This window comes from Elgaria multicarinata, chromosome 9, assembly GCF_023053635.1.
Source record: "Elgaria multicarinata webbii isolate HBS135686 ecotype San Diego chromosome 9, rElgMul1.1.pri, whole genome shotgun sequence".
NCBI classification, from domain to species: Eukaryota; Metazoa; Chordata; class Lepidosauria; order Squamata; family Anguidae; genus Elgaria; species Elgaria multicarinata.
In genome coordinates, this window is record NC_086179.1 from 25,266,526 (window position 1) to 25,292,488 (window position 25,963).

The 25,963-nt window shown below is 46.0% G+C and overlaps 1 protein-coding gene across 1 annotated transcript in view; it reads left to right on the top strand.

Annotated features, from left to right (window-relative positions):
- The window catches only part of DENND11 (DENN domain containing 11), a 35,413-nt gene extending 9,450 nt beyond the window's left edge, over nt 1-25,963 (top strand). The window contains exons 2-9 of the mRNA XM_063135052.1: nt 9,861-9,960; nt 11,873-12,031; nt 12,672-12,819; nt 13,678-13,816; nt 15,578-15,709; nt 16,219-16,369; nt 16,752-16,820; nt 18,669-25,963. Of these exons, the coding sequence (XP_062991122.1) occupies nt 9,861-9,960; nt 11,873-12,031; nt 12,672-12,819; nt 13,678-13,816; nt 15,578-15,709; nt 16,219-16,369; nt 16,752-16,820; nt 18,669-18,864 (1,094 nt within the window). The 3' untranslated portion in view covers nt 18,865-25,963. The remainder of the gene's footprint in view (nt 1-9,860; nt 9,961-11,872; nt 12,032-12,671; nt 12,820-13,677; nt 13,817-15,577; nt 15,710-16,218; nt 16,370-16,751; nt 16,821-18,668) is intronic.

The following is a 25,963-nucleotide window of genomic DNA, read 5'->3' on the forward strand; positions in this document are numbered from 1 at the left end:
AAAAGATGCCGGTTCTAGATAAAAATCGAACGACAGCTAAAATATTGCGCACGCAACGTAATAGGCTGGAGTGCTGGGCTGAAAACAACAGAATGAAATTTAATAGGGATAAATGCCAAGTTCTACGTTTAGGGAATAGAAACCAAATGCACAGTTACAAGATGGGGGACACTTGGCTCAGCAATACTACAAACGAGAAAGATCTTGGAATTGTTTTAGATCGCAAGCTGAATATGAGCCAACAGTGCAATATGGCTGCAAGAAAGGCAAATGCTATTTTGGGCTGCATTAATAGGAGTATAGCTTCCAAATCACGTGAGATACTGGTTCCTCTCTATTCGGCCCTGGTTAGGCCTCATCTAGAGTATTGTGTCCAGTTCTGGGCTCTACAATTCAAGAAGGATGCAGACAAGCTGGAGCGTGTTCAGAAGAGGGCAACCAGGATGATCAGAGGTCTAGAAACAAAGCCTTATGCAGGAGAGACTGAAAGAACTGGGCATGTTTAGCCTGGAAAAGAGAAGATTGAGGGGAGACATGATAGCACTCTTCAAATACTTAAAAGGTTGTCACACAGAGGAGGGCCAGGATCTCTTCTCGATCCTCAAGTTCAAGGAACTTGAAGGGGCTCAAGTTAAAGGAAGCCAGATTCCAGCTGGACATCAGGAAAAACTTCCTGACTGTTAGAGCAGTGCGACGGTGGAATCAGTTACCTAGGGAGGTTATGGGCTCTCCCACACTAGAGGCATTCAAGAGGCAGTTGGACAACCATCTGTCAGGGATGCTTTAGGGTGGATTCCTGCATTGAGCAGGGGGTTGGACTCGATGTCCTTGTAGGCCCCTTCCAACTCTGCTATTCTATGATTCTAATGACAAATAGCCAGTTTAAATAAAAATGCTGTGCACTGTTTTCTCGGGCTCCTTCATGTCTTTTGCCTCTTCTTCTAGAAGCGAATGACAATATTGGCCTGCCCTCCTTGCTCCGGTCCACTGCATTTCTAGCGAGTGGTGATGTCTGGGTTGTCTTGACTGGGTTGTCTTGTCTGGGATCCCTCTCTGACCACAAATTTGTGGTTTGTTCAACTTCTCCTTTTTCACTTAATTGAAAGTCCTGGTGCCACAAATTAGTCACCTCATGAAGGAATATTTGTAGGCTCCGCAAATATGTTGTATTGTTAACATGCTTGTTTGGGGATTAGCTTGGCTGGGGCTCCTCTTAGCTCTTAGATGGGGTAGCATTTATTGATGGGATGTGAGGAACAAAGATCCTACTTACGCCGTGTTTCTGGTGCAAGGAATGCGCAGATGTTACATGTATGTATTGCAGGATCTGGATGTCTTCTGTTAAGGTAGAACTTGCAGCGATACGACAGTTTGCAGCACTCAGAATTGCAATCTTTTGTTGTGGGAAATATAATACTTTTCCCAAAGGGTTGTGTTCCAAAGTTAGTCTCACTTAAGTCCCATCTATTTAAATGGGTCTACTTTAAGTAGGACTAATATTGGATACGACTCAATATTGGTGCATCTATAGCTATAGTGTGTTATGTGGAATGCAGTTGCACAAGTGTCCTTTAGGACTCTCCGCCACTAATGGGCAATGCCATAGTTGAGCCACTATGGGTGCAAATGATGGTGCAAACCTGGCCTGTGTTTTGGCATTATGTTTGAATAGCCACGATGTTACCTATCCTGACTCAGTAGGGTGTGTCAGGAGGAGGAGGAGGAAAAGAGAAAAAGTTGGCAGAACGGCATCCGTGTTCTAGATTTTATGCACAGGGTTCAACGGTTATTGAGATGCGCTCCTTCATAGATACAGTGGCCAAAAACAAACCCAATCCCTTACTCCTCTAGCCAGCATGTCTAGCTGGGGATGCTGGGATCTGCAATCTTGACACATCTGGAGGTCCTCAGGTTGGGAAACATCAAAGCAAACCGAGCTGAAGTCGCAGGAAGCTTCTAATTTAGGCACCGGCTTGTTCGATGCGCCCCGCCTCTGCCTGCTCAGCACGTTCGGTACACAGCATGTCTTGGCGAGACAGTGCCTCTCCCACAGAGGCTGGCCATTCCTTTAAACCCATTACCCCTAAATTACCTGCATTTGTCTGGCAAGCCGCCTGGCGGCCTTGGTCTGCAAGCATGAAATGGGTGACGTGGCAAAGGACTGAGCGACGGAGGAGGGTTAGGAAGCGGTGAAGCAAAGTTCTAGAGCAAACAAAAGAGTGACTTCATGTGTGCCTGGTGTTCAGGTGGGGGTGGGGGCAGGAAGTGGTTGGTGAGGTGGAAAAGGGGAAGCGCAGTTGGATGGAGGTCTGTAGCCTGCCCCTTTTCATGCCCCATCCAGCTCCTACCCAGGTGCCGTGTATCAAGCACTTGGTAGGCTTCAGTGCCAGAGATGCATGTCGTTGCTGTTCTTAATTTGGATTCCTTTTTTTTTTTTAGCTGCCCAATTTTACAAGTCCCAAGGGAGCAGCAATATATTTCGTAGAATAGTAGAGTTGGAAGGGGCCTATAAGGCCATCGTGTCCAACCCCCTGCTCAATGCAGGAATCCACCTTAAAGCACATTTGCACGCCTTGAGGCCTGGGAAATGTTGCCCTTTTAATTATTATTTTAACCAAAAACAGCCTTGCAAATAAGCCCCCCAAAATGACCCACCTGCAAAATAATAATAATATATTTTTGCTGGCCTGCTTCTGGCAGCATTGCATATGATTTACTCAGAAGTAAGTCTGTTTGTTCACTGGGAGAAGTCCCTACATGGGTGGAGGAGATAGCGGTGGGGGTGGTGGAGAGATACCATCAGTCTAATTACTGCCAGGCACCCGAGAGGAAAGGGAAGAAGGGGATTTCAGGGAACACGCCTGGTAGTCCACATCAGAAATGTATTCCACTTGCTTGAAATTCCTTGTCAGCTCTGGCTACCCAGGGGGTGCTTAAATACAAGGCTGAATTTAAAATAAAGTGTTCCAGGCCTTGGGATGAGGGAGATGTGATACAGGATTGGCAACCTAAATGTTTTGGCATTCCAACTCCCATAAGCCCCCACAGCTTGGCCAGTGGTCTGGGATAATGGGAGTTGTAGTCCAGAATATCTGGAAGGCATTAAGTCGACTGACCGTGCTTTGGGTGGACTTAATGGGTAGTATCTGATGTTAGTCCTATGTAGAGTAGACCCATTGAAATTAATTCGACTTAAGCTAGCCATTCCAATGGGACATTGGATCCTGCCCAATGATTCCCACAAGTTGGGGAAGGCTGCTGTTGCAGGTTGCCATCCCGCCTCACCCCCTTGACATCACCACTGTCTTTTTCTACATTCCCATCCTGTTCCTTGTATTTGTTTTACTTAAGGCAAACAAAAAACGATGCATGCAAAATAATGCCCCAGGCAGCTGAGAGTTCCTTCCCAGCGAAGTAGCTGTCTCCTCCCCCCACGCCCAACACACACAAAATAAGTCTCTAAAGCTGCCAGCAAATGGTGTTTCTTCCTGGAGGCAATCCCAGCATAATCTAGTCTGAGATGTATTTTTGGTTGGAACGTTTTCTACCCTTTTAAAGTTGCCATACACATCTGTAAGCTCTCCAGAAACACTAGTCTGCAGACTTAACGTTCAGTGAGGCCACCTGTATCTTATGAAAGTGGGTGTCTGTAGTGAGTTTGTTAGTGTGTGCAGAAATATGAGTGAGCAGTGAAGTGGCCAAGTTTGCTGATGAAACCAAATTATTTAAGGTTGTTAAAACACAAAGGGATTGTGCAGATCTCCAAAGGGAACTCTCCAGGCCGGGAGACATCGAAATGGCGGATGTGGTTCAACGTAAGCAAGTATAAGGTGAAGCACGTTGGGGTAAAAAAAAAAACCTGAGAGATGCTACATCAGGGGCATTGTGGGAAATGAAAATGGTGGCTTACCCCCAGCCACTCAGATCAGGGAATCCAGTGCAGGCATCAGCACAGCAGTGGGCTCTGCTAAGGTTCTGGTGCAATAACAGCTGCTCAAATGTGTCGTATGCAGATGACAGGCCTGAGAAAGTTCCAGGCTCAACCCCCAGGGCCTGAAAAATTTCGTGTGAAGCCCTGAGGAGCCATTGCAGGTCTGACTCAGTGACTGGGTTCAGACAACATGATAATCCACATTCTATAATTTGTTAACCATGGTTTCTTAACCATGAAACATGGATTAACAAGGTTTACAACCACGAACAACCCACAGTTCACAACCCAAAAACAAACCATGGGCTTCAGTCAACATAACCCACGTTTGAACAACCACAAAAGCTCATACTCAACCCTTGCATGTGGGTTATTTTGTTGTCTGAATAAGGCAGCTTCCTATGTTCCCTCTCTATGCCCCAAGACACTTCGCTAATATCACAAATTAAACTTCAGACCTTTAGAGGATCGGCCATAGAGCTTCTGCTGTGGGGCAGTATGGAAATGTAATAAATAAATAAATAGGAATTTGTTCTCAAATGCGTGGACTACAACTCCCATCAGCCCCCTGATTAACCATGCTGGTTGGGGGCGATGGAAGTTGTGGTCCAATGGAGGGTGCCAGATTGGGGAAGGCTGATTTAATACATGCATACACACAAAATAACACACACTCACACACATGCTCCTTTTATTTGCTGCATAAATTGTATTTTTACTCTTTCATTAGGTATTGTGCTTCTCCTTAGGCCATTTTACTTCTTTTGTTGCCTTTGTTTTGTCGATTTTATTTTGAAATCAAATCAAATTTCATGAAAAAAGAAGAGAGAAAGAAAGCTAGTTAGTTTGGGGGAAGGAACAACGACTCTTGTGAAATCTTGAGATATTTGTGTGAAAGAGGTGCATGTTGGGTGTTCAGGTTGCTCAAAGGTCGGGGGGGGGGATCTCTCCCTCCCCTACTTATTAAACCACAATCAGTGAAAATTTCTAGTCCTAAGCTTTACTTTCCACAAAGCAGTAATATTGTTTAACCAGGCTTAGGCAAACTCCTGAAGGAACAGGACAGGCAATACTTGATTTCAACAGCTAAATTTAATTTCATCGATCTATGTTGTTCGGTGCCATGAGCAATATCTAAATAAAACTCTACCAAATTGGCACTGATATGATGGCGGAGTTCACACACGGATTTTAGTGCTGTTTCCCCAACCTAGTGCTCTCTGGATATGTTGGACTGCAACTCCCATAATTCCCAGCCAGCATTTGTTGTTTATTCATTCAGTCGTTTCCGACTCTTTGTGACTTCATGGACCAGCCCACGCCAGAGCTTTCTGTCGGCTGTCGCCACCCCCAGCTCCCCCAAGGTCAAGTCTGTCACCTCCAGAATATCATCCATCCATCTTGCCCTTGGTCGGCTCCTCTTCCTTTTGCCTTCCACTTTCCCTAGCATCAGCCTCTTCTCCAGGGTATCCTGTCTTCTCATTATGTGGCCAAAGTACTTCAGTTTTGCCTTTAATACCAATTTCTCAAGTGAGCAGTCTGGCTTTATTTCCTGGAGTATGGACTGGTTTGATCTTCTTGCAGTCCAAGGCACTCTCAGAATTTTCCTCCAACACCACAGTTCAAAAGCATCTATCTTCCTTCGCTCAGTTTTCCTTATGGTCCAGCTCTCGCAGCCATAGGTTACTACGGGGAATACCATTGCTTTAACTATGCAGACCTTTGTTGTCAGTGTGGTGTCTCTGCTCTTAACTATTTTATCAAGATTTGTCATTGCTCTCCTCCCAAGAAGTAAACGTCTTCTGATTTCCTGGCTGCAGTCAGTGTCTGCAGTAATCTTTGCGCCCAGAAATACAAAGTCTGTCACTGCCTCCACGTTTTCTCCGTCTATTTGCCAGTTACCAATCAAGCTGGTTGCCATAATCTTGGTTTTTTTGAGGTTTAACTGCAACCCAGCTTTTGCACTTTCTTCTTTCACCTTTGTCATAAGGCTCCTCAGCTCCTCCTTGCTTTCAGCCATCAATGTGGTGTCATCTGCATATCTGAGATTGTTAATGTTTCTTCCTGCGATTTTAACTCCAGCCTTGGATTCGTCAAGCCCAGCACGTCACATGATGTGTTCTGCATACAAGTTGAATAGGTAAGGTGAGAGTATACAACCCTGCCGTACTCCTTTCCCAATCTTCAACCTGTCCGTTGTTCCGTGGTCTGTTCTTACCGTTGCTACTTGTTCGTTATACAGATTCCTCAGGAGGCAGACAAGATGACTTGGTATCCCCATACTACCAAGAACTTGCCACAGTTTGTTATGATCCACACAGTCAAAGGCTTTAGAATAGTCAATAAAACAGAAATAGATGTTTTTCTAGAACTCCCTGGCTTTCTCCATTATCCAGCGGATATTGGCAATTTGGTCTCTAGTTCCTCTGCCTTTTCTAAACCCAGCTTGTACATCTGGCAATTCTCGCTCCATGAATTGCTGGAGTCTACCTTGCAGGATCTTGAGCATTACCTTGCTGGCATGTGAAATAAGTGCCACTGTCGGATAGTTTGAACATTCTTTAGTGTTTCCCTTTTTTGGCATGGCAAGTGGGAATTATGGGAGTTTCAATCCAATTTACCTGGAGGGCTCCAGGTTGAGGAAGCCTGTCTTAGTGGATGCTGGTGGAGGGGGAGATAAAGCTGTTTCTTTCAGGCGCCTAAAATCTGAGCTCCTCTGTTCTAACACTGCCCCCATCCCACCATGCGCCATCTGCAATCAGGTGCAGTTTATGACCCAAAAAAATCCTGCTATAATGAAAGCTTTGAATTTCCCCCTTTTGTGATGTTGTTTGTGTTTCGCTTGGAAAAGTACTGCATGTGGCAGCATCTGTTCTGAGAATCAGCCCTCCTAGTATCTCTTAAATATATATGTTCTACTATCGTTTGTAGAATTTTTGATTCCACTAGGTTTTTGTTGCAGATGACCATTGGTTAGTGTTAACTTTGCAACTGGTTTCTGAGCAATGCTGTATGGAGAGCCAGTGGGGCCGTCTGCACACCCTGTATATGCTGTGGTGGCTGCGCAGTGGTGCTGTGTCAGCTATACAACGCAGCCTCCAACTCGCAGCTACCACTTAGCTTTTCCCCGAAGCTGTGGATTTAAGAAGTAGGGGACTTAACGTAACTTTTTGCTTTGTTGCAAGGTCACCCTTTGTTGGTGGGGACTTCGCTTTGGGGTGGATGGAGACCACTGATGGCTTGCTGGAATAGCGGAAAGGCCAGGCAGGGGGTGGGACCAATGAGCAAATGGCCGCCAGAAAGCCCGTATTCCCTCCTGCTGTGGGGATTACCTGGGGCTGAAGTGGCCCTGTGAAGACACCCCCAATGTGGTTTCAGTATGAAGTAGATAGGAGCAGGGAAAAGCTCCTTGGGAATGGGCATTATAATGGCCTATGCGGTTTAGTGCAAGCAAGCACAAAGTGATGTGTATTAGGACAAAAAGAATCCTTATTCCATCTATGCGCTGATGGGGTCTGAGCTAGCATTGATGGACCAGTAGGAACTTATGAGAAATTTGTGTCAGCTCATTTTTTAAAATCAGGATTTACCCAGTTTGCACTTTTTGGACCAAACACGGCCTTAGATGCAATCCATGGTTGGAGTCCCTACATTTCCGGGTTTGCAATGTGATTCACTCCCCAACCAAATGCATACGATAGCACACGCATATTTGAAAAAGTTCCATGAAAAATGTGTACTTTTGAAAAATGCATACAAATCCATTTTAATGAGTGGGAGAAGAATGTGTACATTTTGATGATGTGTGGAATTGATGTGTACATTTGGAAAAATAGGCATGAAAATATGGGCAGATTTTCATCCGGGGGGTGAAATAAAGCTCACAATCTGATATAGGTCAGAGTGAGCTTCAAGATGGAATTTGGAGAACTTTGGCAAGGTTGCGTTTTGTTGATTTGCATATCCTTACTGGCCAGGAAAGGGAACTTTGGGTTACAGTAGATAGTTTGATGAAATCATCAACCCGGTGTGCAGTTGCTCTGAAGAAGGCAAATTCTATGTTGTTGATCTTTGGCGGGGGGCAGGGGGGAACTGAAAATAAAACTGCCAGTATTATAATATATTTATACAAATCTATGGAGCAACCACATTCGGAATACTATGTGCAGTTCTGGTCATCAACTCATTAAGTGGTAATTTCAGTAAGTGCCATAAGAGGAGTTGTGCTAATTAAGCCGGTTGAGACAGGCATGCCTGTTTGACCAGTCAGACAACAACCAAGGGCTTCCTGGAATGTGTTCCACAGAACAAAGCTGCTGAAAGAAGGCAGTACGGAAAGGTAATGTCAGGGTCAGGCTTGTTCTCCCTAACGTTGGGGAAGGGGTTTCGGGGCTTGAATTGGCCTCTGAATCTGAAGAAGAAGGACCAGGACCAGAAGTATACCAGCTAAAACAGATTCTTCAGAGTGAAGGATGACTCTTCCTAGAAGCTTATTGGTCAGGATGCTGAAGGCTCAGAGTCCATCCTCCTCCCGCCCCTGGGAACTCAGCTTCTGATGGAGAGGAAGGGGTCCAGAGTTGACAGTCCCAGAGTCCACTGCAGGGTCAACTGGGCGGAGTTGCGAGGAGGGGGGAGGCAGTCCCTTAGGGTAGCCACTCGCCAGAGACTTCACTAAAAAGACCCTCCCTGAGGTAAAGTGCCAGTTGGACCATGGGGAAACTCTCCATTTTAGTTGAAAGGCCACTGCTGAACTTTGTTAGGCTAATTAAGCTTAGAAGGTAGCTCCTAGCATCCACACCCCTATCAGGTGTGAAGAGATGTTTATTTGTTGAATACAGGTTTGTGGATTACATGGTGGACCACTTTATTGTCATGCATCTCAGTGGGAGGGCATGGAATCACGGCAGGTAACTTCAGCAATATTTAGCAATGTGTGCAAGCGGAACTTGCAACAAAATGTTGCAGCATGAAGTGCTTCTGTTTAGGATTCCAGCCACTCCATTCCACCCCCCACCCCAGTTTTCTGTTTTCCCCTGCCAACAGTCAATCAGCATTCTGTTGCCCTGGAGCATGTTGAGTTCTCATTGTGGTTTCAGGTGGAGGGAGAGGTCTGTAGCCCAGCGTTGCAATTGTATATACTAAATTTCTCTGGGTAAGAGTGTTCGTCAACTCCCTGGGACATCCAGTGTTCAGATCTCCACTCATCCATGAAGCTCACTAGATGAACTTGTCTACCGTACCTCATAGTGTAGTTGTGAGGATGACGTGGGCATTGCTTCTCACACTCCAAGTTCTTGGAGGAAGAGCAGAATAACAATGTTATAAGAAAAAGAGCAAGACCAAAAGGGGAAAGAGAAACTGAGACTTGGGGAGGTAAAATATAGTGTAAAATACCTGTGTTTCATGCAGGACGCCCCAGCAGGGCCTGCCCTACCATTAGGCAGAGTGAGGTAGTTGCCTCAGTTGCTGGGATGTTGGAGGAGAGGGCTGTGGATCATGCGTGCCAGCCCTTCACCTTCTAAGCTAGCCTGCTGCCTTCAGGTATGGTAGAGGCTCTCCCAGTGACAGTGTTAAAGAAAGATTAAACTACCAGTCCAATCAGGTTTTTTATGTGGAATGGGAAGGGCGCCATCTTGTCCTTTGCCTCAGGCAGCAAAATGTCTCGAGCCAGCCTTGCGTCCCGGGTTCAATTCCTGGTATCTTCACGGATCAGGATCAGGAAGTAAATACCAAGGTTGAGATTCTGAGTAAGGCTTCCAGAGGGGGGTTTGCCATGTGATACCTCTCCCTCCTCCCTGTGGCTGATGGGATACATTATTCCACGTTGGCCCATTTGCCTGCATTTCATTTGTTTTTTCCTGGTTGGCCAGTGGCCTTTCAGTTTGCCCCTGCCTGCGTTCATGCTGCAGTTTTCCTCCCTTCTCTGCAGGTAACATGGTTGAATGGTGTTTGCCACAAGATATTGATCTGGAAGGCGTCGAGTTCAAGTCTATGGCCAGCGGATCCCATAAAATCCAATCAGATTTCATGTGAGTGCACATGACGTTCCCAGGGTTCTGCTCTGTTGCGCGTCTCTTTTTGGTGTTTTCTGGTGTAGATGAGCAAAAATGCCCAATATTACAATGGACTGTGTGTATGTGCACATATAGGCATGTGCAGGGAAGGCTATTTCAATGCATACATATGAAATTATATATATGAAAATACAGGTTTCTAAGAACTATAGATAAACTTCAGCAAAAAGCAGACCAAATATCCAAATAAGTATCCATTTGCATGTGGTGTCTATATACCACCCGTTCAGATGTTGAAAGCATTGTGACGTCTTCAATCAATTGCATTGTAGGAGTTTATCCTTCCAAGGTTGTAACGTCAGTCTTTAGCTGTCAGAAGGGCACGGAGAATCCATTTGCGCTGACCATGTGTTAACTTCGAGGAAGTAGGTAGATGGTTTAAAAGACCATGCATATCAGTAAATATTAAGGAGTGTTCCAATACAAAATTGATCCATATAATGACTTCCTCCCCAAGAGGGGCAACTACTTGGCATTGCCAAAACATATGGGTAAAAGAAGCAGTAGCTGCATTTCACCGGTGTGTGTGTGTGTGTGTGTGTGTGTGAATATTTCAGTGAGCCTTTGGGGTGCTGTGCGCAGAGATTCACATTGTACCCTTACCAAAATCCCTGTCGATGGAGACCAAGTTACCATTACACCTTTTCCCCCTAAGAACAAATGGCAACTTTGTGGGGGAAAGTAACGAGCCCCCATTGGAGAGCATGGAAGATCCTCTCCCTATCTGGTGACCTCCGGGTCTAGGAGGAAGGGCAACTTCTGTCTCCTCTCTACAGTTTCCCATATTGCATTTCCTGATCATTCTGCACCAGTCTTCTCCAACGTAGCATCCACCAGGAGTGTTGAACTACAGTTTCCATCATCCCCAGCCAACGTGGCTTGTAGTCACATCTGGAGAGCTTCAGGTTGGAGAAGGCTGTACCACACAGTGGCCCTGTTCAGATGTCACTTGGGGAAGGGTGGTTAGGCTGACTACAGTGCCTGGTGAGTGCCCCGCCACATGTGCATGACCACTCTGCCTAACCACCCTCTACCCTACTTGAGCACGTCTTTCCTTGCACTGCTGCGGGGTGTGGGAGTACCTGCTCTTCTGTAACTGCTTGGAGAACCATGGGCAGAGGTTTCCGCGCCTCTTGGCCATCGGCAAGGCAGACGGAGACGTGTTCACTTTACACGGTGGCTGCAAGGAGCACAAAGTGCTCAAGGTCACTGTACTGATAACAGTGGCATTGGGTTGAAAAAATCTTTGTTCCCTGCTACGAATGTCTGATATGGGGATAGAACCCGATGCCCCCGTCCCCCCCGTCCCCGCTTGGCCTGCTAGGCTGGGGTCTGCACCACACAAGTCACTGGACTGCTTGGTGAGTGTTGGGAACAGACACCCATCCCCGTAGTGAGCTGCCATTATGCATAAAATGGTGGCTTGTTACTCTATGTAAAAGATCTTTATGGAAATGCCAGTATTATATCCACCATTTACGCAAGATTATTCGCACCTCTAATGGTATCCCTAATGGCAGGTCTGTGGCAGGGCTCGATTAGTCATGGGGTTAACCATGGGGGTGTGACAGACAACACACTAAGCCATGGTTAGGGCCACTAACCCTTTTGCAGTGCCTGGTTAGTGAGGGGTGTTAAACTGTGATCATGTAGCTACTATGGTTAGGGAAATCACCCTACACTCAACATGCTAAACCATGATGGTTAGCTTAAAGGCTTAACCATCATGGCTTTGCGTGTTGTCTGAACAGGCCCAGTCTGACAGAATGTTGGAAACCATCTTTGATCGGGAGATCCTTCTGTCCCTATATGTTTGCGTTTCCTTATCTGCTTATTTATTGACTCCCCGTCTCATGTTCCTTTCCAGTTATTTCCGGAAAGGGCTTTGCTTCGGCCTGGCCTGTTTCGCCAACATGCCGGTTGAGAGCGAGTTAGAGCGTGGTGCCCGCATGAAGTCTGTGGGGATTCTCTCCCCTTCCTATACCCTGTTATATAGATACATGCACTTCCTGGAGAACCAGGTCAGGTACGTCCTTAGGAAAAGGGAGCTGGGTGGAGGGAGGGGGACAGTTGTTTGATCCTGTACTCTAGCGTTGGTTGGGGGCCGTTTAGCATGGATGTTGGGAAGCCATGCTGGGTTTTCTGGCTGTTTGATGAGGTTTTGGCAGCAGGTGCAACACCCTAATTTGACTTTCCCGTGGTATGCAAAGTAAGGCAGCCGCACAGAGGTTAGGCACAGCCGTTCAGGCCACCTGGCAGTATGTGCTTAAGCAAGGAGCCCCTTCCAGATCAAGAGCTGCGTGCACAAAGGAGGACCCCCAAAAGCAGGCCTGGTTCCCCTTGACGGTTTGCTAGAGTGAGAGGATCTTGCGCTTTGGCCTTGACTCGCAGTGCGCCTAGCCCAAGCCGGCTGCACATGGACATGCTTAAAGATCCTTCCTTTCAATAATAATAATAATCAGTGGGTTCACCCCTGGTGCCGTTGGATAGGAAAAGAACCCTGCAGTTGACAAAGAGCTGTCTTTGGCCGGAGGGCTTTCCTGGTCCTGGAGATGGACTAGCATGTGCCGCTGAGGCCAGTTGAGAGCGTGGCCTGCTCAGTGAATGGAAAGGCCCCTCCACGAGCACTTCCATAACATACCTTGAAAATCTCGCTTGTCTCCCAGGCACCAGCTGGAGATGCCAGGGCATTATTCCCATCTGGAAGCGTTTTATGACGACAAGAAAGGGGTCCTCCCGGCTGGTGCTTCTGCTGCTCAGCAACCCATCCATTGGCTGCCTTCCATCCACAGATATATGTACCCGGAGATGAAGGTGAGGAGTCAGATGGGGGTTACTGGGCTGTGTGTGAGGGCAGCGCGCGGCCCATGTTCCCTGACTGGCAAATGGCATGGAGAAGGTTTAACTGCTGGTTAAGATGGAGATCCCGAGGCCTTGACTCGTAGAAACTCCAAGAGAGTTTCTCCTAGTCCCGGGATGAGGGGCCACCTGGGAAGGGCCAGGGGGTATCCGTGACAACTCCCGCCTTTCCTCAGCGAGAATTCCCTTCCTCTAAGGCCTGTAGCACCTCCAAGCAGGAACCACCTTCCCTCCAGCACACTGGGTTTCACTCCCACCAGGACCTTTAAGGCCCAGGCCAAACCAACGCCTGGTCCTCTCTCTGTGAGGACACACAGACTTTATGCTTTAACTTCATATTGTTCCTTTTATTTCCTCCCCCTTACTCAGCCACAAGCAGGAGGCGTAGGATTTCATAAACCAAGAAAGCTTTTTTAATTAGAATAGTGAGTGAGTGCTGGGAATTGTAGGATTTTTTTTCTATCTAAATATGCATTGGATTGAACCTTAAATAACTTAAATAAAAGCCCATCCACCCCTTTTTATTGCTTGCTGACCTTCAGCCAGTTGTTCAGGGCATAATTAAAGCACAGCAGAATTATTATTATTATTTTGTCTATCAGCAGTTTGCCTCAGAAAAAAACCTTCCCCACTATTTACCTGAGAAAAATGGAACCAACTGGTCATGTGGAGCTCCAGGACGCTTCCCCCTTCCTTCCTTCCTTGGAGTTTTTGTCCGCTTTTAGCTCTCTCCGACCCCCACCTCACAAATCAGAGCCATTTTGTGTCTGTTTTCTCTCTCATTCCCCGCTCTTTTTTTTTCTCCGGCTGCAGATCACACACCCCGCAGGCTGTATGTCTCAGTTCATCAAGTTCTTTGGGGAGCAGATCCTTACTCTCTGGAAATTCGCCTTGCTTCGCAAACGCATTTTGATATTTTCTCCGCCTCCCGTCGGTGTGGTCTGCTACAGAGGTACAGTGGGGACGGGAGATGTGATAGGAATGATAAATTCAGGAATGGTGCAGACAGGGGAAGGATAGAGTCTCCCAGCTCTTTTCACATTCCAAGAATTTAAGGGGTCATCCAAAGAGATGTATAAATGGTGTTTTTAAAGGCCAGCTAGTGTCTCATGAGCAGGATGCAACCTGAAAAGCAATCTTAGGTGATCCCCTGTGACCCTGCTGAATTTTAGTCAAGGTTTGGTCAAATCAATTCCAAATTCAGTTTCCCTTGCAAGGAAAAGAGAATTGTTTTATAAAGGTTGGAGTTATCCCATCCTTACAGCACAATCCTAGGCATTTCTACTCAGAAGTAAGTCCCCTTGTGTTCAGTGGGGCTTAATCCCAGGTAAGGAGGCCTAGGATTGCAGCCTTAAAGTTACACTTTTCTTGGTGGTTCTGGTGTAATGCTTCAGATGTGCCCTAACACATGAACTCCATAACTGAGAAACTAGGGCTGTCTCCCATCATAGAAACCTAACTGTCTGAGTTTAATTGATCTTGCATACATTTATATATGGGTGCAAACAATAATTCTGAAGGTAAATGCATCATTTGCCTTAAACACACACACGTCACTGCAGGTGCCATGTTAGAAGAGTGTTTGTGTGTATGAATGAAACAGTTAATCTAAGGAATTGCCATGTCTCTTGTAATAAATAATGTAGGGAAAGCATTGGATACTCACTAAGGAGATGTCTGTTGCTGACTGCGAGCTATTGTGATAACATTAGTGGGATCCAAGCTGACTTCACATTGCCTGAAGCTAAGATTCTTACTTGAGCACGTAGTTGGAGGAAATACACTGATTGGTAACGTTAGTGCAATCCTAGGCATGACTATTTAGAAGTAAGGTCTGCTGTGTTCAGTGGGGTTTACTCCCAGATCACTGTACGAAGGATGGCAGCCTTACTTCTGTGTCGGAGAAGCATGTTGATTGGGAACAAAGGGAAGGGTTATTGCTGCTTAGCCCTGCTTGTGAACTTTCCTGGAGCATTTGGTGAGCTGTGGTCAGAGGCGTGGAAGTTGAGCTAGAAGGGTCCTTGATCAACGCCAAGCTAAGCAATAGATCAAACACACCGTGGCTGCTTGTAACGTTCTCTGTAGCGGGGTGTAAAGTTGTACAAAAGTTAGGCGTTCAGAAGGCTGTATCACTATGGAATGCTCCGTAACAGGAAGGGAAGAGAATGTAGTTCAGTGGTAGAGCACATGCGTTGCAGGCAGAAGGTCTGCATCTGAGTTACTACAGATCAGGGATTCTAATTTAGTACTTAAAATGGCTATCAAACATTTGGGAGATGGAGACACTTGCCAATCTGTTGCAATAAATAAATAATAAATAATAATAATAATAATAAATCACCCAGAGATCTTCTAGTAATAACTTAGATCTGCTCACTTTCCAGTACATATAAGGCAATACATTGTGCTTTATTGGGTTGATGTTCTGACTCCTAAATTGCTTTAGAAAAAAAAGAGCTCTATAGGGTTTTTCAGTGCAATTTTTCACTGCTTTTTTGATTTTCAAGATAAGGCCATTCCATCCAGAAATACACTTTTGTTGTTTATTGTGGGTGCTGCTGTTTCGTCCTGTATGTAGAAGGCCCTTTCTGAGACTACTCTCTATGATGCCCTCCAGCGTATAGGGATTTTCAGAGTGGTGAAGTTGGAAGCTACCTGCTTCGTCTTGCTCTGATGAAGCATCCTCATCTCCCCCCTTTCTCCTTGTCTGCAGTTTATTGCTGCTGCTGCCTTGCCAATGTCTCCTTGCCTGGGATTGGTGGGACTGTCCCCGACTCTAAGCCTTTCTTCTACGTCAACGTGGCTGACATTGAAATGCTGGAGACGGAAATGTCGTATGTGGCCTGTAAGTATGTGATGTTCTGCATCTATATGGAGGATTGTAGCTCCAATGTCAGTGGGGCGGTGAATCCGCTCTGGGTTTCGGTCAGAGCCAGTCAGAACTCTGGAGGAGCTCTCCAAGGTGCACCTTGGACACCACCACCAGAGACATGTTTTGTAGGGAAGTGAGAGAGGGCCTTCTCAGTGGCCACTCCCAGGTTATGGAGCTCCCTTTCTGCGGGAAGGCAAAGATGTTTTCATTTATACAGGCCTTCGGCATGTGAGTTGGTCTGTTTCTGAAGGAGGTTTTAATTGGTTGGGTGCTGTCTCTTTCCTTGTTGTGGTTTGAATTGTGCTGTAATGGATCTCTTTTTATGTTACCTTTTAATTAAGAGTTTGTTTTTAATCTGCATTTTATTCATCTTGACCATCTGGAGCACCACTTTTGGCAGAAAGGCAGGCTCCAAATTAAATAAACAGAGCTCGACTGTCTCAGCCCGGATCCAACCCATTCTCTTGCTCTTCTCTCCGCAGGCACGACAGAGAAAATCTTTGAGGAGAAGCGGGATCTCTACGATGTCTACGTGGATAACCAGAACGTGAAGACGCACCGTGAGCATCTGCAGCCACTCCTGAAGATTAACAGTGCAGACAAAGAGAAGTACCGGCGGCTTAATGATCAGAGGTAACGCTAAGGGCTGGCGTGTGGGTCTCCTGTCCAGGTTTAGGGGGTAGCTTGGGTCTGGGAATCAAGTTTTGTTTCTGAGTGGTTCCCTGTATCTGGTCATTGTTTTTATCAGAGGCTCTCAGGGAAGATCACTATAAATTGTAGAAATGCACAAAAGTGTCAAGGTTGAAAAGGTTGGGGTCTGAATGTAGATTTTCCCCATGGCAGGAAGCCAACAAATGCTCATCTATGTGCTGCAATGAAGCATGGGTAGGACAGCCAAGAAGCTGCTCTTGGGTCACCTTGGGTCCAGTTGGGTTATGTTGCCTTTCGGAGGCTATAGGGCAGCCATTGCAGATCCAGATGTGATGGGTATATGTGTTGTGTTTCCATCATCCAGACAGATGCTGATGTACTCCCAGGAAGTGGATGGGGACTGTAGTTCTTGCGAAGAGGACCTCTTCATCCTGTGAGTTGAGATTCTTTAGAGCATTGCTTCATGGTAGTGATGGGCTCGAATTGGGCACTCTTGGGCGGATTAGAAATAAGCTGAACTATTTAGGGCAAAATTGGGTAATATAGCTCAGCTTATTTCCAAGCATTTATGAATTTAGTGGCACATCTAGGCCGCCATCCCCACAGCCCCCCCCCCTTTTTAATTTTTACACCATTTCCCTTCCTGGTCTTCAGCTGAAAAAATCTCTCGGAGCAGCTTATGGAGATTAATATTAAAACAGTTCCCTACCTTCAGGCTTAGGATCTAAAAAGACGCAACACAAAAGGAAGCGGGATTGGGAGGGAAGAGGGGGGTGGGAGCAAATACATCACTGGCCGATGTATCGGGCCAGGTTGGTCTTCCCCTCGCCACGATCTTCTTCCTGGGAGATGGGGCGCAGCTTGGTTCTCTGGCCAATGGAAGAGGCCAGGCAGAGTTGCAGAACCGTCAGCTGGTGTTGCATGTTCTACCTTGTAGGAGGGGTGAAGTGAGCTCGCTGCAGTTGCTCCCTTTCTGGTGGATGGATGAGGTGATGGAAAGTGGTGGTGATGGTTCACCTTTCTGGCTTCTTCTCCTGCTCACAGGCAGTTGGAATTCGAATGGCCTCTGTGAGGGGAGGGTGGAGCCTGGCCCAGCCTAGCCCAGTGAGGGAGAAGCAGCGGGAAGACAAAGGCGGTGGGGGCAGTTATTACCTGGTCACTGCTGCAGCTTCAGTGGTAGTGGTGGGGAAGTCCTCCACCCTAATAGAACAGCACGCTAGGTGACAAAGTAGCTTCTGGGAAATGTAGTTTCCCCAAGGGCTTCTGCAATGTCAGTAGGTGTTGGGGAAACTACATTCCCATAGGCTACTACTGCCTAGAATGGGTTAGCTGCATGCCAGAGTAGGGACAAAGGAAAGAATTTCCATTTGGTGGTGGTGCTGCTGCTAGAGCACTAGCAGTCAGGTAGTCAGGGCTGGGAGACAGGTAGGAAGGGGATTCTACGCTAGTTCAGTTTAACATCTGAGGTGAACTTCTCAAGTCCCCACAAGAAGCATCTTCCACATCTAGAAATGCAGCTCTCAGCAACATTTCTAGTTCATACTGAACTGGTGGGGCGGTGAAGTGGAGGGTGGGAAACACCAGGGTGAAGGTGTCGAGTGCCTACATTGCATACAGAATACTCAGTCTTCGGCATCTCCAGTTAAATGGACCTCAAGGAGGTTTAACGAAGGGAGGCCTTCAGGGGTGTTAATCAGCCAGAGGAGATGACCACACGGTTACACCTAACATGACTGCTCTTCTGTAGCTTCTTGGAAATCTGGGGAAGTGGAGGAGGGGTAACATTAGGCTTAACAATGTTAAGGGTGGCTCTAGATGCAAAAAGAAGAGGGCAGCACCAAAAATGGCCAGAGAAGCAAAGAGAGAGGCGCCTGAAAGAGAATTGATCAGTGTAAAATATGCTGTCAAACATGTGAATTCGAATTTTGAGGATGCACCTTGTAAAACACAAAAACTTGTCTCCCTCAAGGCAGTAACAATTTACACTTTGTTGAAATGTGTTGGGGAGTGCATTTGAACCAGTAAATGTTCCTTCCAGCACCAGTTTGAAGTTCAGCCCTCTGCTTGCTTCTCAGGAGGCTGCAGACGGCCACTTTGGTTGAAACAGAAGTACCTTGTGCTCAAGCTTGGCTCCCGGTCAGTTTGAACCTACCTAGAGTGTCTTCTAAGTAGAGCAATGAAGAGGACAAGCAATAAGCACCCAGTCCATGGCTTTGGATGGTGGAACTTCCTTTGGGCTTCACACATCTTTACCGATCTCCATTTCACATGATCCCTGCAGGTTCTTCATGGAGCAGAACAACCGGATATTTCAGACCCTGATGGAGGTGTCGGCCAGCCAGGATAAGACCTTGACAGCTGACCACGCCCGGGGAATGGGCTTGGACCCCCAAGGCGACCGTAGCTTCCTCATGGACCTACTGGAAGTCTACGGCATTGACGTCATGCTGGTCATTGATAACCCTTGTTGTACTTAGAGCGGAGGGCGCCAGAAGGGCGAGAGACGGAGAACGCACGAGCGTGAGGAGATGGCAGCGACTTCTTACAGACTGCGGGATGCAGGAAGGGCAGCCTTGCCGGAACCCGCCACAACTCGCAGCGTGAAGGATTGCCTTTTATTTAAGAGAACTCTCTACAGAAAGTGTTATTTATATATCTATATTTCCTATTAATTATCATTTTCAGGTATACCTTAACCAAGGTGTGATTTTCTCTCATCCAGCATAGACTGTCCAACCATCCCTTCCCTCTCTTTGAGTTCCGTGAAAACCCATGGCCCTTGCTCCGCACCCCGCTCCGAAACAACCCGGCACAAGCTCCTTTTGAGAGCTCAGATCTGGTGGCCGGGAGTTTGGGTGGTTGGGAAAAGCACTTTACTCTCTTGGGGACCAACGCAAAAATTTTATGCTGCTTTGAGCCTCCATGACTCAGCTGCTGTGGACGCCCTTCCTGATGGAGCAGTAGCAGTCCCCTGAGACTTTTAAATTCTCCTGTGACATTCCTGTCCCTTATCTTCTGCATGTCCAGATACTTGAGTTCTGCCTGTTCTTTCCTGCTGAATTATGGCCAACCTGCAAGGTTAGGCTTTTGCTGTGGCACCTGGGGTGTGGGTTATAGGGGGCAGATTTTTCTCCTATGTTGATTGCTTCAAAAGCAATAGGAATTGACGACCCCCCCTTCTTTTCTTGACTAATATGGTGAGTCTTTTTTATTTATTTATTTTTCTAGCTTGGTCACTGTTTGGCAGCTCCCACTTGGAGGGATGGCCTCTTGCTGGTCCATGCAGGCTTGTGCTTAACCTTGCAATCGCCCTCTCATTGAAGGGGAAGGTCCCAGCTCAAGTGATCCCCACCTGAAACCAGTACAGTTGAACTCACCTCCTCCGCTGCTTTGCAGAATCTGTCAGTGCAATTTACAGCTCTAGAACTGATGCATTTCAGTCTTTGGGTTGTTTCTGCTTGAATCTAGCTCTGCTGGCCATGTGCCTTCACCTACCATCTCGGTAGCTGTTCTTGTGCATTGCTGCTTGGAGAATTGGCTCCTCCTGGATGACCATTCTGCTACACAGGAACAGTCTTTCCCAACCCAGCACCCTCTAGGCATGTTGGACTACAACTCCCATTGCCCCCAATTGAGGGCAATGAGACTTGCAGTCCAACACATCTGGAGGGTAGCAAGTTGGGGAAAGCTATGCGAGAAGGCATCCAGGCTTCTAACTGGACCTGGTTCAATCTCCATGGATCTCCACTGGAGTGGCAGTGGTGAGATTATATTGAAAATGTAGGTGAAAGCAGTAACGGGGTGGTAATCAAACTCCCGCTGGAATTGTTTTGCTGTCGTACAGCAAGGAGATAAATCATATCTTTGATAGTATACGTTCCATTAAACATCCTTTACAGTGCTGGCATAGCAGGGCTAGTTAGTTGCCTGGCTCCCTCCGTACTATGCGAAATACTGTATTGTATAAGCCTTCTAGATCTAGGATTTGGTGTAACGTGCATCACAGACCGTGGGCAGTAATGCACACAAATGTGGGTTCTGCTTCCTTGTGGCTTCTTTGTGTAGCAGCTTCACTGCCTTGTGCCCATGATGATGGGCAGCATGAGGTAGCCTCGGGCCACCATCAAGGGCACATAAACACTGCTGAGAGCTCAGCCGGTTTCTGCAGCTCGTGGCTGAAGACGGGGCTTGTGCGGCTTTATGGCTGCTTTGAATCCAGTGCCTCTGATCGTAGCAGAGGGATGTAGAATAGGCAACCAGCAATCCCAGGTGCCTCTCTTCTCTACTGCCCCACCAGCTCTGAATTTCAGCTGTTCTCTTCTACAGTTGAAGCTCTTTGAGCCCTTCCTGAAGTGAACAGCAGCTGTATTGTAACAGCGGAGCTGCACCACAAGCAGAGAACCCCGCTGAAAGCCTCTGTTGACCTTCTGTGGGGCAATTTTGAAGCAGGGATGGAAAACATGCGGCCCTCCGGATGTTGTTGGACTACAACCCCTGTCATGCCTGAACATTTACCGTTGCCTGTGGCTGATGAGAGTTGGAGTCCAAGGTTATCTGAAGAGCCACAGGTCCCCCACCCCGGATTTAAAAACTCCTTTGGGCACTGGGCTAGTGGGGGTGGGGGGGTGGGGAATGAATAGTGCTGGCCCTGATGCCCTTGCTCAATTCAAAATATATCTCCAATTAGTCACCAACCAGTCTTTTTTCTGCAAACTCTTGAGACTGCACAGTTTTGCTGCTTTTTCAGATTGTGGGTGTTGATCTCAGCTGCTCTAGCGGGAGAACCACTCTTTGCCTAGTAGAGTGGTGGAGCTGGATTTAACTGGAGTAAGAAACAGGCTCCATGTCTGTGAGCCTTTCCTGGTACCTGTTTCTTTGGCCAGTCATACCTCTCTGAATACCAGGTGTTAACCGTGGTCTTTGCAAGAAAATGTCTCCTCCGTGTTTTGCTTTGTAGTGCTTTGAATAGTCATCTTCTCCCAAACGTTTGCTGTCTTGCCCTAATTTGTTGCAGGGAGTACCTGGCGCCTTTTTGTTTTTCTTTTAAAAACACACAAATGAACATAATATATTAATAGCAGGATGGATGGATGCAACCCTGTTTGTGGGCCATAACTATAGTGATAGCATCCATCCTCTTCTGTATGGAAGAGAGACCTTCCTTCTTTGTCTTAACCCTTTCCTCCTACCTCATATTTCGGCAGCCCGCAGACAGGATTTTTCCTGTGCAAAGGACGAGTTATTTTGTATAGTGAAATAAAAGAACTGAAATGATTTACAGCCGCTTTACCCCATAAATGACGCTGTTTTCCCCACACATTGCTAAGCTGCAGCAGGGCAATTGCTCTTAGAACAGGAAGCTTGGAGCTCAGTTGACAGACCGTCCAACAGATCATGAAGGGGAAGAGCCAGAAAGCCTCTGTTGTCTTTCTGCATTTCTGTACTATATCTTTGCATCATTGTCCATAAACCTGTAATTAATAGCTGTAAATCTCTGAAACAGAATATGATGCAAGGGGTAGATGGAAGCTATGAAGCAGACCTCTGGAGAAAAGTAGAAATTAAGAAACTCACAACTTAAAACTTGTCCTGTTCCTTTTAAAATTGGCCTGATACATATTTATCAGGTGATGCTTTTTCACATCAGTGTCCTGTCATGCTAGGAAAAGCATCACTGCTTGATTTGTGCATTGCAGCAGGGCCAGTTTTTTAAAAAAACTGGCAAGTGTAGGAGTGGTTTGAGTATGAACTTTTAAAGCTGTCAGTGAAGTACTATATTAGGATGACCATATGGAAAGGAGGACAAGGCTCCTGTATCTTTAACATTTGTATAGAAAAGGGAATTTAAGCAGGTTTCATTTCTATGCATGCAGCACCTGGTGAAATTCCCTCTTCACAACAGTTAAAAGCTGCAGGAGTCCTGCCCTCTTGACCAGATACAAAAGAGGACAGGGCTCCTGCAGCTTTAACTGTTGTGACGAAGAAGGAATTATCACCAAGTGTTGCATGCATACAAATGACACCTGCTGAAACTCTCCTTTCTGTACAAGTGTTAAAGATATAGGAGCTTTGTCCTCCCTTTCATATGGTCACCCTAACTATATCCTACTTACAAGGCCCCTTTGTAGTCCTGTTTAATGGGGTGCATAAGAGAATCTTCCCCCATCTTACAGGATCGATTTATTTCCCTGGCTCCAAAGTCTGAGCAGCTTTGTAAGGACATGAATACTTTATAATCTTTCCCCACTTATAGAAAAGTGTGTGTGTGTGTGGCAGGGGAAGAATTAATTCTTCTAATATTTTCTTGCTAGGAAACAGAGTTAAGATCACAACAGGAAAGCAGAAAAGCCTTGAAACTGGAGAGAGAAAGATGCTTAAAAATCAAGAGGGAAAACATGTATTGCAAGATTATCATAATGGTGAGGCGCCCTGCTTGGAAACACCTCACTTTCACAGTGAAGCTGGAATACTTTGCCTTGAAACTGCCTTTCTTATTGGAGTCCTATCTAAACAAGCACCTATGGTGGTACAACATATACAGCTACAGCAGAGGGCCTTTTGTAGCAAAGTGATATGCTTCTGCCAAATTAACAACCACTCTAAGCTGTATACCTAAAAGAAAAAGGCATCTTTGCTTGTTTGGCATAATTTTCCACTCTTGAGAGGGAGGGGCAAAGAGGTCTGCATTGGACGCGTGCCCTGCCCACCGGGATCCCTGCTCTGTCCCCTTCCCGCACTGACCATTGAAATTTCATCAAACTGCTCACAGCCTCAATTTGTAAACAGAAACCACTTTTTAACAGGGATGGAGATTTTCAGGCCTTTTCCATCAGTGTTGCTTTAACAGGAGAATCCAAAGCAAAATTTGCTTTTTGTAGAATTCTTGTCATCTAACTTTCGGAGGCTGTAGAAGCCTCACATTGGAAGAGCGTCACTTGAACAAGATGTTTTGAAAAACTACATTAGATCCAAACTAATGTGAATAAGAAACTTTTAGAGAACACACACATACTGTGTTTTGTAAATCTCTTGTCTGTCCTCCCTTTGCATAAGAGGGTATTTCTCATCTATCTCTTCCTTCATTCGGGTTCAGAAAGAGTACTTGCCCTGGGATAATCAGTGGGTAGTCGTTAACGTCCTTCAAATGCACAAGAGCATTTTAGTCTTCAAGAATAGTGAAGGCTTGTGACCCATTGCAGGCCCCATACAAGACGATTATCTCATCACATGTCCAGTTTCTATCTCCTTTGCGCCTCTATCAGCTGCTCCCCTCTCAGAGAAAGTAGCATGAGATAAACTTCATACTCCCAAGATGGCAATTGATAATTGCAATTTTGCAGCATTCAATATACATGCATAGAACACCCATTGAAAGTTCAAATTTGATAAGCTTTCTTCTTATCAAGTTTAAGATGCAACTTTAAGCCTTTGTGCTGTGACAACCGAAGAGAGTATCACTTATAGGATCACGTTGCCTGGTAAAGGTTAATGGGATCCAAATTCTGTTTCTAGACTTGGGGAGAAACTTTCTTCGACATAGTTTGAAACCCCCTCTGTTGGATCAATATTGCCTGCTTTTTGTCTTGTACTTCCTTAAAAAACACTAAAAAGATATAAAAAAATTTCTCAGCTCAGCTTCCTTGTAACTTAAAAAAAGGAGTTAAAATGTATGTCCAGTACTGATATACTGAAATCTTTAAGTGCTCCAGTACATTGCAGAACCACGAGTTCTTCTTGTGTAGTGGTGGCTGTGTAACCTTCACTATCATACAGGAGTGCAAATGGAAGGTACAAGTGGGCCCCTGCAACAAATGATGCTGTGTGGAGTGTGCTCCTAATTCAGAGTTCCAGGCAGGCAGGCCCTCTTCCAGGATATTCCATTCCATTCCCCCTTCCCCCACTAGTCAACATTCCGTGCCCACTGAGGACGCTCAGTACACAGCAGGCTATTTCTTCCCACCCCTGAAGTCTGCTGATACCTCCCTCTTCGTTGTGGATGGTGATGTTTTAGCTAAATAAGGATCAGCATTTGGGAAACTGAGTTTGCTAGTCAAATGTATGATGTGTTAATCAGCGACACTCCCCCTCCTTTACAGTATGCAGCGTGCAAATCCACTATATCAGTGCTAATGAAGGAGAAATTACTAAAGTGTTCAACATGCAACACACACATTGCCTTGCTTATGAGAGTGTTTTCTAAGTATTTCTCCAGCCCCTCTCTTAAAAGCAGAATGGAAAATACTTCTTTATAAAATGCAATAGCCTTTTTAAAAGTGCTCTATATGTCTATCGGGGATGTCACATTGGCACTGCTCTGTCCCTTTTCTTTAATATCTGTCAGAGGCAACTCTAGCATCAGCACTCCACAGTGTAGCGAATTTTTTATCCAAGCACAGTTCATACCGCTGGACAGTTCACACAGACATATGGATCGTTTGAGGTAGTGGCAGCTGAATGTGTGAACACACTTTTGAAAATGTGTATTCTGTGATATCTAGCAATATGAAAACATGGTCTGTGAAGGCCCCCTTCATCATGTATGTAAGTCAAATGCTGAACATATATCGGTGAACCAAGCCAAAATATCTACTGTAAGTAATAGCTTGAGCTGTTGCCATCTATGAAAAATAGCTTAGCTTTGATACAGACTGAGCCACATAAGCTTTTTACACACATGCGCGTGCACATCTTCAAGCCAGCTGTTTACGCTAGAGAAAGGGCATCCGTTACCATAGCGGGGAGTGACCAAAGCAGAGCTGCGATTGGACCTCCTGACACTCCCTAACAAAACGTAAAAAGAATTTGCTGCTTCTCCGAGTTTGGATGCAGGTAACAGCACCACAGGAGAGGACTAACCTTTCTCTTTGTGCCTAGTTTCCCTGATGAAAATCTACCCCTACTTGCTGAAGTTGCTATTCGTTCCACTGGGGGTGAAAGACAGGTACCTGCTCCTCTCCCTGAGTGGGGCTAATGGGCTGGGACGGTGGGAGAAATCTGGATTGGGGGGGGGTGTGCTGCGATCTCTCTTCTCGCACACTGTTGCCCTAATTCAATTTGGGTCCACCAATAGCTAGGTAAGTTTCAAAAGACAGGAGAGCAAATCATAGATCTCCTACATAATGTGCAGGTCAGGCCTAAAGCTATTAGACTGGAACGATTTCTTGTAAGAGGGCATACTAACTGAATATACTTTTGAGTGTCACTGAGAGCCCTTTCTCTCTTCCCACAATTAAGAGAAAATATATATCTTGTTGCATAATGGTTGTGACATTCCTCAACAGTTGATGCTGCAGAGTTTTCAGCTGACTTGAAGAGTATATCGATATCATTTTGAGGTGGCCACAAGGGCACCACGGGCTGTGATAATTCTAACATCTCACAAGTGAATATGCTTTGACTGGCAGCTAGCCTCTTCTCACCATGTTGTAGCAGTATAAATTGTACTAGTGGCTTTCTTCATTTCTCACCAAGAGGGAAATCACTAAGTTTGTGAAATGGCACTGCTTATGTGAAGCTCAAGAGGGACTTGTGTACATACTATAATGGTCTTTTTTTACTCTATTAAAATTCACTTTT